The 15658-nt window shown below is 65.2% G+C and overlaps 1 protein-coding gene across 6 annotated transcripts in view; it reads left to right on the forward strand.

Moving 5' to 3' along the window:
* BRD1 (bromodomain containing 1) overlaps window positions 2081-15658 on the forward strand; it is a 33710-nt gene continuing 20132 nt past the window's right edge. The window contains exons 1-2 of one of the 6 annotated variants that reach the window (XM_021091354.1): window positions 2081-2161; window positions 4509-5886. In XM_021091354.1, coding sequence (XP_020947013.1) covers window positions 4523-5886 — 1364 coding nt within the window. In that variant the 5' untranslated portion in view covers window positions 2081-2161; window positions 4509-4522. Of the gene's footprint in view, window positions 2162-2458; window positions 5887-15658 lie in introns of those variants that run through there. The other 5 variants (XM_021091357.1, XR_002343840.1, XM_021091353.1 and 2 more) reach the window with 5 other exon arrangements.

A 15658-nucleotide genomic window follows, 5' to 3' on the forward strand; every position in this document is an offset into this window, starting at 1 on the left:
GTAAAACACGGGCAAAAAACCAAAAAGGCCCTTCCTCTGAAGGTTTGGAGCTAGTCCCTCTGGCCTTGGAGTTCCAGGCCATTCCTCCCGGGTGTCACCCCTGCTGGAGTCACTCTCCTGTCTCTCTTCCTTCTCGAGGCTGCCTCCGGCCTGCTGGCTTGCATCTGACGGGCCTGGGGAGGAGAAGGGCGCAGTCCTCCACTGCTGCCCTTGGGCCTGGACGACAGACGCCTGGAAGAGCAGAGGACGCACATGCAACTGCTCGTCTGGCGCAGATGTGGTCAGGCCCAGCGGTGGCCCTGCCTCGCCTCGGCCTGAGGATGTGTATGCAGGCTGGACCTGGCACAGGAACTTGACCACTAGGTGACACTGGCTGCTGTCCTAACCCACCCTCCCAGCCTTCGCTTTCGACCTGTATGCCGTGTGCAGTGGGGCACAAGCACTGGTCAGTGACAGGCCCCACTTGGGACACTTGGCTGGAAGGGCCGCCCGTTCTGCATAAGGCATCTGGAGGAGACCCTAAGCAGTGGAGGTGCCCTGCAGGGAAAGGTCTTTCCAGCTCAGAAGAAACCTGCGTGCCCCCCCCCCCCCGCCCCCAGCTGCAGGCTGGGGGCCACCTGCCACTCCTTGGCTCGTTGGGGCCACTGCACTAACCTCAAATCCTCAGGGAAACCAAGGAACCCTCTAGGCCTCTCCCTCCTCCCAAAACATTTTGGGACTTAATCTTGGGGTGACAAATGCCACAAAAGCACTGTATTTTGGAGTTTGAGCCAAGTTCAAAGTGGAAGCAGCCAGTGGGAGGCTAAGCTCAGGCCTCTGCACGCCAGCGCCCAGGGGCCTCTCGGCTTCACCTGGACCCCAGAGAGGGGCTCAGGTACGGAGGCTGCCTGGGCCCAGGCCTGCTACACCTGAGACAGGGCAGGGCCAGCTGCCGCGCCCCCCGCCGGCCCCCCTCCCTCTGCACATGCAGACTCCCCCAAACCCTGTCTCCTCCGCCAGGTGCTCATGGGTCCCTATTCCACCCAGCCTGGCACTCCCGGTGCCCTCAACACTCAACTGGGCCGGTCCCACCCAAAGCCCCACTATTCCAGGTCTGGCGTCCCACCTCTTCATCCCCTCAGGCCCCTCTCCCCGATGCCCCCTTCCTTGAATCCCCTGCCCCCCAGGGAACCCCCAGCCTCCCATCAGGAGCTTCTCCCCCTCCCTGCGTCCTCTCAGAGGAGCCTCCAGAACTTCGTGTCAGGCGCCCCTCCCGGCCCGGCGCCCCCCTAGGCCTTGTCTTGGGTCCCGGTCCCCGCCCCGCCCCCCCCCCGGACCCCTAGCCCTCGCGTCGGGTCCCCCCTTGGAAGACCCCCCAGCCCTCGCGTCGGGTCCCCCCCCTTGGAAGACCCCCAGCCCTCGCGTCGGGCCCCCCCCGGAAGACCCCCCAGCCCTCGCGTCGGGTCCCCCCCTTGGAAGACCCCCCAGCCCTCGCGTCGGGTCCCCCCCCTTGGAAGACCCCCCAGCCCTCGCGTCGGGTCCCCCCCTTGGAAGACCCCCCAGCCCTCGCGTCGGGTCCCCCCCTTGGAAGGCCCCCCAATCCTCGGGTCGGACCCCCGTCCTCGCCCGCCCCCTCGGAGGACCCCCGCCCGGCCCCCGCCCGGCGTCCGCGCGGCGCCGGCGCTCAGGGCCCTCGCGCCCTCGGCTCCCCTCCCCCCGGCGGCGGCGGCGGCGCGTCATGGCGGCGGCGGGCGGGGCGCGTCTCGCACGCAGCGCGCCGGGCGGAGCGCTCGCCGCATTGTTTGCTTCGCTGGGGAGCGAGCGAGCGAGCGAGCCGGCCCGGGCGTCCGAGCAGCTCCGCGCCCCGCCGCCGCCGCCGCCGCCGCCGCCGCCGCCACCGCCGTCGCTGCCGCCGCCGCCGCCGCCGCCGCCGCCCGCCGGCCGGGCCCCCGCGCCGGGCCTCCGTCCGGCCCCGCCGCCCGCGCGAGCCGCCTGCCCGCGAGCCCGCGGCCGCCGCGCCGAGAGCCGGGCCGGGCCGCCGCCGACAGGAGCCCGCGCCCAGAGCGGCGGCGGGCCGGGCCTGCGCGGCCGTTGGCGGAGGAGCCGCGGGCGCCATTAGCGCCGCCTCGGCCGCGCCGGCCCCCGCGCCCGCCGCCCGGCTCCCGCGGCCGCGGCCCCGAAGGTGAGTGCGCCGGGCGGGCCGAGCCGCCCCGCCGCCGCCTCGCCCCGCGGGCCCCGGCCTCTCGGCGGCGGGCGCCGCCATGTTTGGCGGCGGCGGCGGCGGCGCATTGTCCGCGGGCGGCGGGCGGAGGGGCGAGGGAGGCCGCGGGGCCGGGGCGGCGGCGGCGGGGAGGCCGGGGGCCGCGCGGCGGCGGCGGCGGCCGGGCGGCGGGGCGGCGGGCGGCGAGAAGGGAGGGCCGGGGCCGGGGTCCGCCGGCCGAGGGGCGCCTTATGTAACGGGCGCGCTCGGGGGGCCGAGCCGGGGCAGGAAGCGCCGTGTTCGCGGGCGCGGGCCGGGCGGCCTCCGCCCCCGCCCCCGCCCCCGCCGCGGTGGCCGGGCGCCCGGCGGCCTCCGGGCTCTTTTGAAGAAGTAACTCGGCGGAGTGTCGTTCGCGGGGCCGCTCGCGCTGCAGGACGGAAGTCGGAGCCCGCTCCGTCGCCGCCGGGTGGGCGGGCGGCTGCTCCTGCCCGGCACCTGCTCGCCTGCGGGCCCGGGAGAGCTGGAGGGGCTTGGCCGAGGCCAGGCAGCATCGGCGCTGGCGTGGGCTCCGCGGAGCTGGCCCGCGGGCGCCCGGCCCCTCTGCCCCTCTTGTGGCCTCCTGGCTTTTCCAGAAGCGTTTAAGGAGAGGCCGGTCTGCTGGTGGGAATGCGTGTCCCGTCCAGAAGCCCAGGTCTGGCAGGAGCGGGGCCGAGAGCAGAGCTGGTGGGTGCAGGGGAAGGACGGGTCGGGGGCAGGGACCCTGTCAGATGAGGAGCTGTGTGGCCTTTGAGGGCTATTCCTCTTGGACCAAGTGGCCAGATAAAGAGCTGCCGTGCCCTTCGGGAGAGCGGGGGTTTTGAAGGGCTGGTTGTGCTTAGAGCCACTTGGTACTCTGTTGTCGAGAAGAAAACTACATGTTGGCTTTTAACTTGGTGAGTAGCCAACTGTTGCATCTGCTCTGCCCCAGTAAAGACCCCTGAACTGGGCCCGGGCGCCCGGGGATCCCCTGGGTGCAGGCTCTGGGGCTGACAGCTGGGCCTCGCCCATCTCCCTCACAAGGGCTGGCAGGGCCAGCTTGGTGGTGGCTTGGCTGACCGCTCCCCAGGGTCCAGGGCTGGGGTGCAGGTGAGTTAGGGTCTGGCCGATCAACTGCGGTGTTTTCCATGCTTCTCCTTGCGGGGGGGCGGCGGCTAGTCTAACGTGAAACAGGTTTCTGCTCGAGGAAAGAAAAAGGAAACCGCAGCCTGAAAGTTCTCGTCTTCCAAGCGCACTTTGGGTCCGTCTGCTGGGATTTCCTTTGGGGTTTAACAGCGCGAACCTTGGCTGGCTCTTCCCAGAGACTGACAGCCACCCGGGCCCACAGGCAGCCGTGGGCCTTGGGCTCCACCTTGAAATGTTTGTCAGTTCCTCTCTTAAACATCATTTTGCCTCCTGTCAGTCAGGTGTGGTTGTTTGGAGGGTGGAGAGTCCTTGTCACCTGGTCTAAGGTGCCACTCTGCTTGGTAGGCAGTGGTCCAGAGTCAGGAGTCTCCCTCCAAGGGAGACGGAACGTAGGCTTGGTCAGTGACAGATGGCAGACGTCCGAGGAGAGTAAATTCCTGTAAATGTCCGCGGCCAAGTCCATGGCCAAGATCTCAGGTGCCTGAGTCTGTGTGGCACGGGGTGGTGGGGGTGGCAGGTGTGCAGGGGTCTCGGTGCGGCCACTCCTGAGTCCCCGTAGAGGCTGGCTGGGGGCCTCCCAGGGGTGAAGCCTGCCCCCAGGCCAGTGCAAGGCTTCCCTCTTGGGTCCTGGTGGCCGGTCGCCTTGTGCCTCCGCGTAGGTGTGGGGGGAACGTGTTCCTGGGAGGATGGGTTACTCCCGGCAGGGGTACTGCCGGGGTCAGCGCCCTGGGCTCCAGGGTGCTCTCCTGGGCTGTAGCAGGGCGGGGGGCGCCGGGGACCAGAGCCCCTCACGGGCCGGCCTGGTGCTCACAGCCTCCTGCCCCTGGAGTCCAGCTCTGGGCTGGGCTTTCTCCGGCAGCCCTGCTCGGGAGGGATGTTGTGCTTGGCTGGGTGACCTAAGAGGGTGGCCGGCGAGCGCTGGAAACGAGACTGTCCTGGAAGGACCCGAGACCGTCTTGGAAGGACCCGTGGGCGCGGGAGCCTCTGCAGGGCCACGCCTCCGCCCACCCGCTCTGGTCCCTGGAGTCCCCGGGGAGGGTGGCCTGGTGGGATGAGTGATTTTGGAAACCTCAGGGACCGGTGAGCGGGGGGTTCGTTTGATAGCGCGGGAGTCTGCGCCGCCCCCGCATCCTCCGCGCCGAGGTAACGTGTGCCTGGTCTCTTTCAGGGAGTCGGTACCAAATGAGGAGGAAAGGCCGAGGTCATCGCGCCGCAGCGAGGCCCCCTTCCTCCCCGAGCAGCACGAAGCCCTCCCCCGCGCGCGAGACCCTGACCTACGCGCAGGCGCAGAGGATGGTGGAGATCGAGATGGAGGGGCGCCTGCACCGCATCAGTATCTTCGACCCCCTGGAGATCGTGCTGGAGGACGACGCCACCGCCCAGGAGATGAGCGAGTGCAACAGCAACAAGGAGAACAGCGAGCGGCCGCCCGTGGGCTCGCGGACCAAGCGCCACAAGAACAACCGCGTCAAGAAGAAAAGCGAGGCCCTGCCCAGCGCCCACGGCGTGCCCGCCTCGGCCAGCGCGCTGCCCGAGCCCAAGGTGCGCGTGGTGGAGTACAGCCCGCCGTCGGCGCCCCGGCGGCCGCCCGTGTACTACAAGTTCGTGGAGAAGTCGGCGGAGGAGCTGGACAACGAGGTGGAGTACGACATGGACGAGGAGGACTACGCCTGGCTGGAGCTGGTCAACGAGAAGCGCAAGGCCGACTGCGTGGCGGCCGTGTCGCAGAGCGTGTTCGAGTTCCTGATGGACCGCTTCGAGAAGGCCTCGCACTGCGAGAAGCAGAAGCAGGGGGAGCAGCAGTGCCTGATCGACGAGGACGCCGTGTGCTGCGTGTGCATGGACGGCGAGTGCCAGAACAGCAACGCCATCCTCTTCTGCGACATGTGCAACCTGGCCGTGCACCAGGAGTGCTACGGCGTGCCCTACATCCCCGAGGGCCGCTGGCTCTGCCGCCACTGCCTGCAGGCCCGCGCCCGGCCCGCCGACTGCGTGCTCTGCCCCAACAAGGGGGGCGCCTTCAAGAAGACGGACGATGACCGCTGGGGCCACGTGGTGTGCGCCCTGTGGATCCCGGAGGTCGGCTTTGCCAACACGGTCTTCATTGAGCCCATCGACGGCGTGCGGAACATCCCGCCCGCCCGCTGGAAGCTGACCTGCTACCTCTGCAAGCAGAAGGGCGTGGGCGCCTGCATCCAGTGCCACAAGGCCAACTGCTACACCGCCTTCCACGTGACCTGCGCCCAGAAGGCCGGCCTCTACATGAAGATGGAGCCCGTGAAGGAGCTGGCGGGCGGCGCCGCCACCTTCTCCGTCAGGAAGACCGCCTACTGTGACGTGCACACGCCCCCGGGCTGCACCCGGAGGCCTCTGAACATTTACGGGGACCCGGAGATGAGAAACGGCGTCTGCCGGAAGGAGGGCTCGCTCAAGACGGTCAGGGCCACGTCCAAGGTCAGGAAGAAGGCCAAAAAGGCCAAGAAGGCACCGCGGGAGCCCTGCGCCGCCCTGCCGCCCGTGTGCGCGCCCTGCATCCCCCCGCAGAGGTAAGTGCCCCGCGGCCCCCCGCAGAGGGAAGCGCGGCGGGCTCTGCGGCCCGAGGCCGGGCGCGCTGAGGCCCACGCGGGGTGACGGCCCCCCTGCGCAGCTGCGCCGAGTCGCTGCTCCCCGGGAACGCGGACGTTGCCGGCGACTCGGGTCTGTGAGACCAGCAGGGCGGTGGTGTCCTCGGTGCCCGCTCCGGCCGCGGGGTGCCCTGGCCGTTGTGGCGGCCTGGGTGGCTGCACCTGGGGCCCGTGGCACCCCCGAGGGTCGCCACCGGGCAGGACGAAGTGCTGTTCCTCGCCCTCCCCCTCGCTGCAGTGCGGGCATCTCGGGGAGCCCCCCCTCTGGGCTCGTGGGCGAACGATCCATTGTTGTCACTGTACCAGGTCAGGTGCCTGCAGAGGCGCGGGTTCCTTCTCGGGCCGGGGAGCTTCCACCTGGGCATCGCTGAAACCGATCTTAGGAATCTTGTGGGTTTTTTGTTTTTTTTTTTTGCTTTTTAGGGCCGCACCCGCGGCATGTGGAGGTTCCCAGGCCAGGGGTCGGATCAGAGCTGCAGCCGCCGGCCTACGCCACAGCCACGGCAACGCGGTATCCAAGCCGCGTCTGCGAACTACACCACAGCTCACGGCAATGCCGGATCCTTAACCCACTGAGCGAGGCCAGGGATCGAACCCACAACTTCATGGTTCCTAGTCAGGTTCATTTCCACTGCGCCACCATGGGAACTCCCTTCTTGTGGGATTTTTAAAATCACTTGTGGAAAAGTTGAGCAGGGTGGCCGAGGAAGGCCAACACCAGGGCAGAGAGCCGCGTGGGGCTGCGAGGGCCGCGTGGGGCGGGGTGCTGGCCCCCTTCCTGGTGGGGGCAGCCTCTGCTTTCCTGGTTCGTTCCCTGGCATTTCCCTGGCGGTCCGGACGGGGCCTGGAGTGGTCTGTGCTGGTGGGGTCAGGACCCCGAGGGGCCCCCTCACCCCTGCACGGAGTCTAGGGCCGTCCCCACCCTGGGCTTGTCTCCTCCTCTGATTGTCCCCTTGCCACTTACTTGTTCCTTCTTTCTCCTTTAAAAAAAAAAAACCTTTCTAGGGCCACACCCGTGGCATACGGAGGTTCTTAGGCTAGGCTAGGGCTCGAATCGGAGCTGCAGCTGCCGGCCACCGCCGCAGCCACAGCTGTGCAGGAGCTGAGCCGCGTCCGCGACCTACACCACAGCTCGTGGCAACGCGGGATCCTTAATCCCCGAGAGAGGCCAGGGATCGAACCTGCGTCCTCATGGATCTTGGCTGGGTTCGTTTCGGCTGAGCCGTGATGGGACCTCCCTGACGTGTCCTTTTTGTTTCCTCCCGTCTATGCTGTGGCTCGGGACACGAGGCAAGTGATGGACGCTTTCCCGCCAGAGCCTGAAGTGCCCAGAGGTCTGGGGGAGACTCGAACCCCGGCCTGAGCTTCGGGGAAGTGGTAGCGCGGTTCCAGTTGGGCGTCCGTCCCGGGAGCAGGCCTCCCGCGGGCTGTGCCGTCAGGTCGTCCGGCGAGGGGGCCGCCCCGTGGGGTCCGGCTTTCAGCCCCAGGGGGTCGGGTCCTCGCTGTGTGTGGCCGGTGGCGGCCTGGCCGGTTTCCCCACGTCGGCCTCGGGCTCTTTGTGGAGCAGCTCAGACTCACGACGGGGCCGGTCAGTCCGGTCCAAGCGCCTTGAAAGCGCTGCCGGTGCCGCGTCTCCGGAGAGCATGTCCCGCAGAACCAGGGCTTCTGCGAGTCCGTCGCTCGGGTTTGGATCTGCTCCCAGGGCTCGAAGGCCGGGAGCTCGGGCGCTGCCAAGGCTGCGCCCAGGCCCGGGTGCCCTGCGGCGCCGACGGCGTTTGGGGAGGGGCCCGTGGGCACGGGCGGCGACAGCCGCTGGCGAAGGGCTCTGTGCGGCCCCAGTGGCTGGCGGCGGAGCGGGGCCGTGTCCCTCCTGTCCTTCCTTCCCCGGCTCGGCTGCACACCGAGCCTCCAGGTCGGCGTCAAGGCGGAAGCTCGCCGGGGGCATGATCCTGGCTGCAGGTTTCGAGCGCAGTGTGGACCCCGTTTCAGGCCACTTCAACCCCCTCCGTGACCCTGCCTCCCCCCTCGGCCTGTTGGTGACCGGGTGTCGGGACCCCCCCCCCCCCGTAGCTGGGACAGGAGGGGCAGCGGGTCTGGTGGCCACTTCTCAGGCCGGAGACCCCGGATCCCTGGCGGTGGGGTAAAGCCCGGCCTTGGTGACCTGCTTTGCTGCGGGGCCGGGCGTGGGGGACAGGAGAGGAGGGGCCTCTTTCCCTCGCAGGGGGCTCCGAGAGCGGGGTGCCTGGCAGGGCTTGTGATGCTGTGTGGCGTGAGTGGCCGAGCAGCTGAGGACTCGGGTGAGAGGGAAACCGAGACCAGCGGGGTGGAAGGTCGCGCTTTGTTCTGGACAAGAGGGGAGGACGGGTGTGATGTTTTCACTTTGTAGTCTGACTTTTTCTTTTCGGGCTGCACCCTCGGAGTGTGGGAGTTTCCCCAGGGCCGGGATGGAACTACCCGAGCCGCTGCCGTGACAGCACCGGATCCCCGACTCGCTGCACCACAAGGGAACTCCTACTTTTCGGTGTTTTTTTAAAATTATTTTTTTGTCTTTTATCTTTTTGTTTATTTATTTATTTTTTTTTTGTCTTTTATCTTTTTTAGGGCTGCATACGCGGCATGCGGAGGTTCCCAGGCTAGGGGTCTAATTGGAGCTGTTGCCGCCGGCCTACGCCAGAGCCGCAGCAATGCGGGATCCGAGCCGCGTCTGTGACCTACACCACAGCTCACAGCAATGGCAGATCCTCGACCCGCTGAGCGAGGCCGGGGATCGAACCCCCAACCTCATGGCTCCTAGTCGGATTGTTAACCACTGAACCACGACGGGAACTCCATTTCCCGCATTTTTAAGTTAAAGGATTGCTTTTCATCTCTTGGGTAATAGGCTCTGGAACTAAGTCGTGGCAGTTCCCGGGCCTGGCCCCCAACTGGGGACTCGCGCTGTGGGCAGGCCTGTTGTCTGTGGCGGTGGTGGCGGCGTTGCCTTCGGAGTGGCCGCTTTTCCCGTTGGGTCCTCTCCTGCTTTATGGGGGCAGTGTTGGGGGTCAGGCCGGCGGAGGGACTCGGGGTGGAGCCTCCTGGTTCCCCGAGGAGCTGATTTAGTCGAGTTTCTGCTGTGTGCTGGGCCTGCCAGTCGCTCTGTGTCAGGTGTTGCCCTGTCTGTTGGGGGTCCCTCCGCGTCGGGGAGCACGGCCTGTCCTGCTGGCCACTTGGTCTCACATGAGTTCCTGAGCCTGGACGCTGCCTGAGGAGCTGCTGCCTGAGGAGCTGCTGCTTGAGTTACGGGTGAGGTTGGAGGGGCGGGTCCCGTCTCTGCTCCTTGGGGTGCAGCTGGGGCCCCAGATCTGGGCGGAAGCTTGGCGTTCCCTGGACGCGACGGCGAGGAGATTGGACCCGAGGTCTGCGTGTCTTCCTCCGTGTCTCTGGCGGTTAACCTGAGCATCCTCAGGAAAGTTCTGTCGGCTCCCGCAGGTGCAGCCGGCCCCGCCCTCTGCACCCGTTGGGGGGCATCTGCCCCCGTGGGTGCTGCCCGCCCTCCCGGGTCCTGGGAGAGGGAGCACCGCGACCCTGGCTGTCAGGTCAGACCGGGAGGCGCTGGGCGTCTGGAGGGTCGGGCCCTGCTGCCCACCCTCCCCAGCTCCCTCTGGCCGCGCCCGCGTTCGGGGTGGGCCTGGCGGAAGCCGCACCTGCTCAGTGCTGTTTAATTGCTGTGACTTCAGCGTCCCTGAGGGGCTGGGTGTCTCCCTGGGTGAGCCCGCCCTCGTGGGCCTCTGGGAGGTGGGAGGTGGCACCTCTGGCGAGTAGATTTGTTTTGATCGGAGAATGAGAACAGCACAGGAGAAGAGTCTGGCGGCTTCAGGGGCGGTCTGGGGGCCTGCAGAGCTCTGCACCTCTGATGCCTTCAGGCTTGGTCTTTGCGGGGCACGGTCAGTGCTTTGCAGGCAGCACTGTGGGCCTGCCGTGCTCAGGGCTCCCGCCCAGGCGCCCAGGGCAGGCGCAGCCGCGGGAGAGCCTGCCAAGGTCGCGGCTTCTCTGCATCTGCTTTGCTTTGGCAGAGACGGGGTGAAAGTTCACCGCGCATCTTCACTCATCCTGGCAGCCGTGGGCTGGCACCTCGGTCTCACCCCGCTCCTTTCTGGACCTTGGCACACCCTCTTTATGCAGAGTCCTCTCTGGCTGACCTCTAACCTCTTTGACCTCTGGGGATGGTTCCCGGCGCCTCGGGGCCCGGGGCAGCCTCCGCTGCAGCCCTCCTGCAGTCCGGACAGTGCTTCTCAGCCTCCTTTGATCTGGGCGTCCCACGCCTCCCCCTGCCGCAGAGCAGGCCTCGTCCCGCGTTTGTCTGCGGAGGGTGCCTGGAACCGAGCGTCCCTGCTCCTTGGTGGCTGAGGTGCCGCCGGTGCCTCCACTGGGTGATTGCTGCCTTTGATCTTTGTGGCGTCGGATCCCAGGTCTGGGAGGCCCCTGGAGGTGGCGGCTCCCCTGCTTGTAGCCCAGTGGCATGTCCCTCTCCTGCCCGGCCTTCGTCCCTCTGGTGTTCGGGTCCGCTAGGGTCCTTCTCTCCCCCACCCGCTGTCGTGGCCCGGGCACTGGGGTGGGTGCTGCAGGGTGTCTGGCACCTGGTGGGGTTCCTTGTGGACCCTCACCCCCAGCCTTGGGGCTTCTGGCCGTTGTCTGAGGGGCTGGAGCCTGGAGGAGGGGTGGCTGGTCCTGACCCGCGTTGTGCTGGGTCAGGTCCCCGGGAACCTGTGTGGTGAGAACCACTGCCCTCCCGAGGCTGATTCTGGCTTTCGGGGCCTGGAGGGTGGCTTCCCTTCCCTCATGTGTCATGTTGTCCCCCTCGCCCCCGTCTGAGCTGTTCTGAGAGTGAGCACGGCCATTGTCCAAACCCAGCAGTTGGAGTTCCCTGCTGGCTCAGTCGGTCGAGGATCCGGTGTTGTCACTGCCGTGGTGCACACTTGATCACTGGCCTGGGAACTTCCGCACGTTGAGGGCGCCCCCCCCCCCAAAAAAGAGTGGACAGTTGAGGAGAGAAGGGGCAGACGCAGGATGCAGCTCCCCAGAAGTGATGCTGGGTGTGCCGCCGTGTCTGCACGTGGTGGGTGGGGCTGCTTCTTTAAATTTTTTTTTCCTGTTTTCATGATTTATATACAGAGCTTAGAAACAAAATACTAGACATTTACCTTTTCTTTTTTTTTTACGTCTTTTTAGGGCCATACGCACGGCACATGGAGGTGCCCAGGCTAGGGGTCGAATTGGGTCTGCAGCTGCCAGCCTACACCACAGCCACAGCAATGCCAGATCCTTAACCCACTGAGCGAGGCCAGGGATCGAACCTGCGTCCTCATGCGTCCTGCGTTACCACTTAGTTACCACTTAGCCACAACGGGAACTCTATAGACGTTTGTGTGTTTTAAAATTTGTTTCTCTTTTTTTTGTTCTTTAATGGCTGCATCTGCTGCATGTCCAAGTTCTCAGGCCAGGACTGAATTTGAGCCCCAGCTGCCACCTGTGCCACAGCTGCAGCACCGCCAGATCCTTTAATCCCCTGTGCTGGGCTGGGCTTTGAACCCTCGCCTCCACAGCTAGCTGCGCCCAGCCGCTGCAGTCGGATCTGGGACATTTGTGTGTTATCAAGGGCAGCAAATTAACAGAAATGTGATGTGCGCTCCCCCCCCGCCCCGGGGTGGGTTCCTCCCCGGCCCGTGTTCCTGGGTTTCTCCCTGTGGGCAGAACAGGACCTAGGCGTCGCCCGAACACGGGCTGCCGCCGCCGCCCGCTTCTCTCTGGCCCGCTTGGCATCACTGGCCTGGGCAGAGCAGGCATGTTGGGGTGCTGGCGCATCCTGGCCAGCCTTGTCCTTGCGGCTCGGTCGTGCTGTCGCACGTCTTTGCTCAGCCCGTCTTCGCACGCCACTGTCTCTGGAGAATCCTTTGAAATGTGTGAGTCCGTGCCGTGCCCGGCCTCAGCAGCGCCTGGCCGTCTCCCTCCCCTGCCCCTTCCCTTTGGTCATTTTGAGGCAGGTCCCAGTCCTGTCACTTCACCAGGAACCACGTGTCCGTGGAGATGGCGGGTGAGGGGCCTGGAAAAGGTGCCGCGCGTTGGCGGTGCCTCGCAGGATGCAGTTGGACGGCGAGTGTCCTGGCTCAGATCTGAGGACCCCTCCCCGGGGCTCTGGGCTCCCTCAGAGGCCCGCAGCCACCCGCCGCCGCGTCGCTGGAGCAGGAGCCCGGCCCACCTCGGTGCTTCTTGAACACTTTAATGGGAGTTTGTGGTTTTCTCCGTAAGGCCTTCAGTCTTCGAAATAGCTGTTCTTTTCCGATTCGCATTTTTGGCTCTCGTGTAGCTGCAGGTGTTTTTAGGTGGATGTGGCACCTCGTAAGTTTCCTTAGGTCCTTGGAGGGGCGCCTGCGAGGGGGCGCCTTGGGGCGGCTCTTCATCCCTCACTTGTCCTGTCTTCTTCCCAGCAGCCCAGCCCCGGGCTGCCTGGCCGGCGCTGCGCGGTTGCCTGCTTTTGTAACGCGTGTTTTTATTTATTTTAAGGCTTCTGCTTGTCCTGTCTGATGTGATCCTTTGTTCCCGCGGGCCTTTAGCTCTTCTTCTGAAGGCTTTAGAACAACCCCCGCCCGTCTGGCAGCCCCCTTGGCCTTGGCTCAGACCACGTCCCCTCAGCCCAGCTGGCCAGGGCCAGGCGTCCAGCAGGCTGTCCTTCGCGTGGCTCCCCGTGGCCGGTCACGGGGCGGGCATCTCGGACATTGGCCGCTGTCGCCCGCAGGTAGTTCCTCCTCCGCGGCTCCATCCCCGTCCGCCTGCACCTGTGCTGCTCTCTGTCCGCCTTGGACCCCGAGCTGCTCCTGCTCCGTCTGCGGGTGGATTTCCTGGGCAGACCCGGGCCGCCGTGTCCACGCTTGGCCTCCTCGCCTCCCGCCCCGGTGCCCCGGTGCCCCGGTGCCCCGGCGCCCCGGCGTCCGGTCAGGCCAGCCCGCCCCTCTTCTGAAAGCTTGCCTTCTGTTTTCCTCAGGGGTGGGAGGAACTTTTTGAAGGGTTAAGTCAGTTTCTGGAATAATTGTATGAATGTACTTAGATTTTCTTCTTTCTTTGCAAGTCAGATCTGATAAGTTACAGGTTTTTTTTTTTGTTTGTTTGTTTGTTTTGCAAGTTTTTTGGTATCTCATTTCAGGATACTCGCTTTTAATTGATTTCTGTTCCATTTGTTTCTTTACAGTCTTCCAAAAACAGTTCTGGTTTTGTGGAGATTTTTTGTCTGTTCTTATTTCCACTTTCGTGATTTCTTTTTTCTTTTTCTTTTTTTTTTTTTGTCTTTTTAGGGCCACACCCACGGCATATGGAGGGTCCCAGGCTAGGGGTCGAATCAGAGCTGCAGCTGCCGGCCTCCACCACAGCTCACAGGAATGCCAGATCCTTAACCCAGTGAGCGAGGCCGGGGATCGGACCCGCGTCCTCATGGATACAGTTCTTTAACCGGGTTCTTTAACCCCAGAGCCTGGAGGGATCTTCTCCGCATGATGTCTTGCTCCTTTGCCTCTTCCCCCAGCTTTGCCGAGATGTCATTGAGTGGGACGCTGTAAGTTTCAGGTGTCTGGTGCTGCCTCTGAATCGCTTAAACATCCCAAGTGTTCGCAGGGTGAAGCCGGGTAGCAGTCTGGGGCCTGACTGGCTGCTGTTGCCACCGTGGTGAGGAGACCGAAGCCCCTCCGCGCTGTCCAGGGCGCCCCTGCCATCCCCCTGTCTTCTCCTAACCTCTGCGGCACGTTTCCAGTCAGCCTCTCCTTCTGAGTTGCACTTTGTCTTTTTTTTTTCCTCTTGGGGCTGCACTGGCGGCATGTGGAAGTTCCCAGGCTAGGGGTCCAATTGGAGCCGTAGCCACCAGCCTACACCACAGCTTACGGCAACGCTGGATCCTTAACCCACTGAGCAAGGCCAGGGATCGAACCTACAACCCCGTGTTCCTAGTCGGATTCGTTTCTGCTGCGGCACAACAGGAACTCCCTGTGTTGCGTTTTGGTTGTCACCGAGCAAACTACCTTTAAAAAGCAGTGTCGTGCCTTCCTCATTTTGGATTTGAATCCAGCGCTTTTGATTCCAGGGTCACGTAGGGAGAGGCGGGAGCTCTGGAACACTGACAGTGTGCACGCGTGGAAGTGGAAGTGAGTCTGGGCTCTGGGTGGCGTGGCAGGCATGTCTGTGTCCCCTCCCAGGTGACAGCTGGCCAGCCACCATGCCCCCACCTGTCGGTGTGTCCCTCTCACTGGTCTGTGAGGGTTGGGCTTCCTCTGGCTCAGGGAGTGGTGACAGGGGAACAGAGCAGAAGAGCCATGCTGGGCGGACACACCTCTTCGAACTTTCGGGGCCGGGGTGCTGCCGCTCGGGATGCCCGCCGCTTCCTTCTGGTGTCTGCGGATGTGACGCGGGCCTGAGCCGCCACCCCGAGGCCTGGGCCTCTCCTCCTGGGGCCTCTCGGAGGCCTGGCCCCAGGCCCCCCCGGAGCCGGGCTGTGCTTTGGAGGCACCTGGTTTACGAGATGTGCTCAGAAGGGCCTGAGGACACCGGACGGCCGACCCCTCTCAAGGTGCTCTGTCCAAATAACGAGCCGGGTAACACGCCGAGGCGGAAGCCGGGCCAGGAAGTTGCGTAGACGAGGCGCGTAACCTAAGGGTGCTTGCTGTCGGGCAGACCCGCTCGAGGCTGCCCTGGGCCTGCGGGGCAGGGCCGTGCCTGCTGTGGTTTTGCCTTCTGCGCCGCTGGCCACGCGCTTGGCTGTGCCTTCGCTGTCACTGGTCCTGCATGCCCCCCCCCCCCCCCCGAGGTCCTCGGAGCCTTTCCCCTCTGGACGTGAACCGTGGAAGGAGCCGGACCCCGTCCCTTGGTGGGGGGGGTGTTGCTCGCATTTCCGTGGGGGTTTGGTGCATCTCTGCTCTCCGCGGGCCGTGAGTTGGTCATTGAGATGGGCCAGTGGGTGCAGGGCGTCCGTAGGGGTGCAGCGGGTGCTCAGCCCCGCCCTCCTCTTCGCGACTCCTGCGCAGACCCGTGGCTGGAATGTGGTGCTTGCTGAGAGCCTGTGGCTCAGGTCTGGGGGCCGCTGCTGGCTCAGGAGTCCTGCCTCTGGAGACGAGGGGGCTGGTTTCACGTGCTTCCTGGTCTTTCTTACAAGCGTGCTGCCTGATAGCACCTTCCTGGCCGTCAGATGCTTTTATCTGCATGGCCTCACTTGGCCTCAGATAGCCGAGCCTGTGTGTGCCTCAGCACACGTCTGCGTGTCTAGAGATCCACTGAGCTCCAGGGACGCACTGGGCGCTGCTGGCGGGCGTCTGTCCCATCTCTGCTCCAGCCCTGGGGGTGTCCTTGCTTGGACTCCCGATTCCTTCTGCCTGGGAAGCTCTTGGTGCCTTGGGGGCTGGATGCGCCATGGCCTCTTCAGAAAGCCCCTAATGGGTCCCCTTGCTGCGCTGACACTCGAGCCCCGTCCTGCCAGGTCACCCCAGGAGGGCAGCCCTGTGCGGTGTCCCTTGGCACCGAGGTGGCAGCTGCTGCTTTGAAGAGAAGGACCGTCAGGGGCCTGGACGTGGCAGAGCTGAGGGCCTTAGGGCGCGTCCCTGGGATTTAGCCTTTGGGTTTGCTCTTGGGAGTTCCCATTGTGGCTCAGTGGGTTAAGAACCCAACTAGCATCCACAAAGAT

This window comes from Sus scrofa, chromosome 5 (assembly GCF_000003025.6).
Source record: "Sus scrofa isolate TJ Tabasco breed Duroc chromosome 5, Sscrofa11.1, whole genome shotgun sequence".
Lineage (NCBI taxonomy): Eukaryota > Metazoa > Chordata > Mammalia > Artiodactyla > Suidae > Sus > Sus scrofa.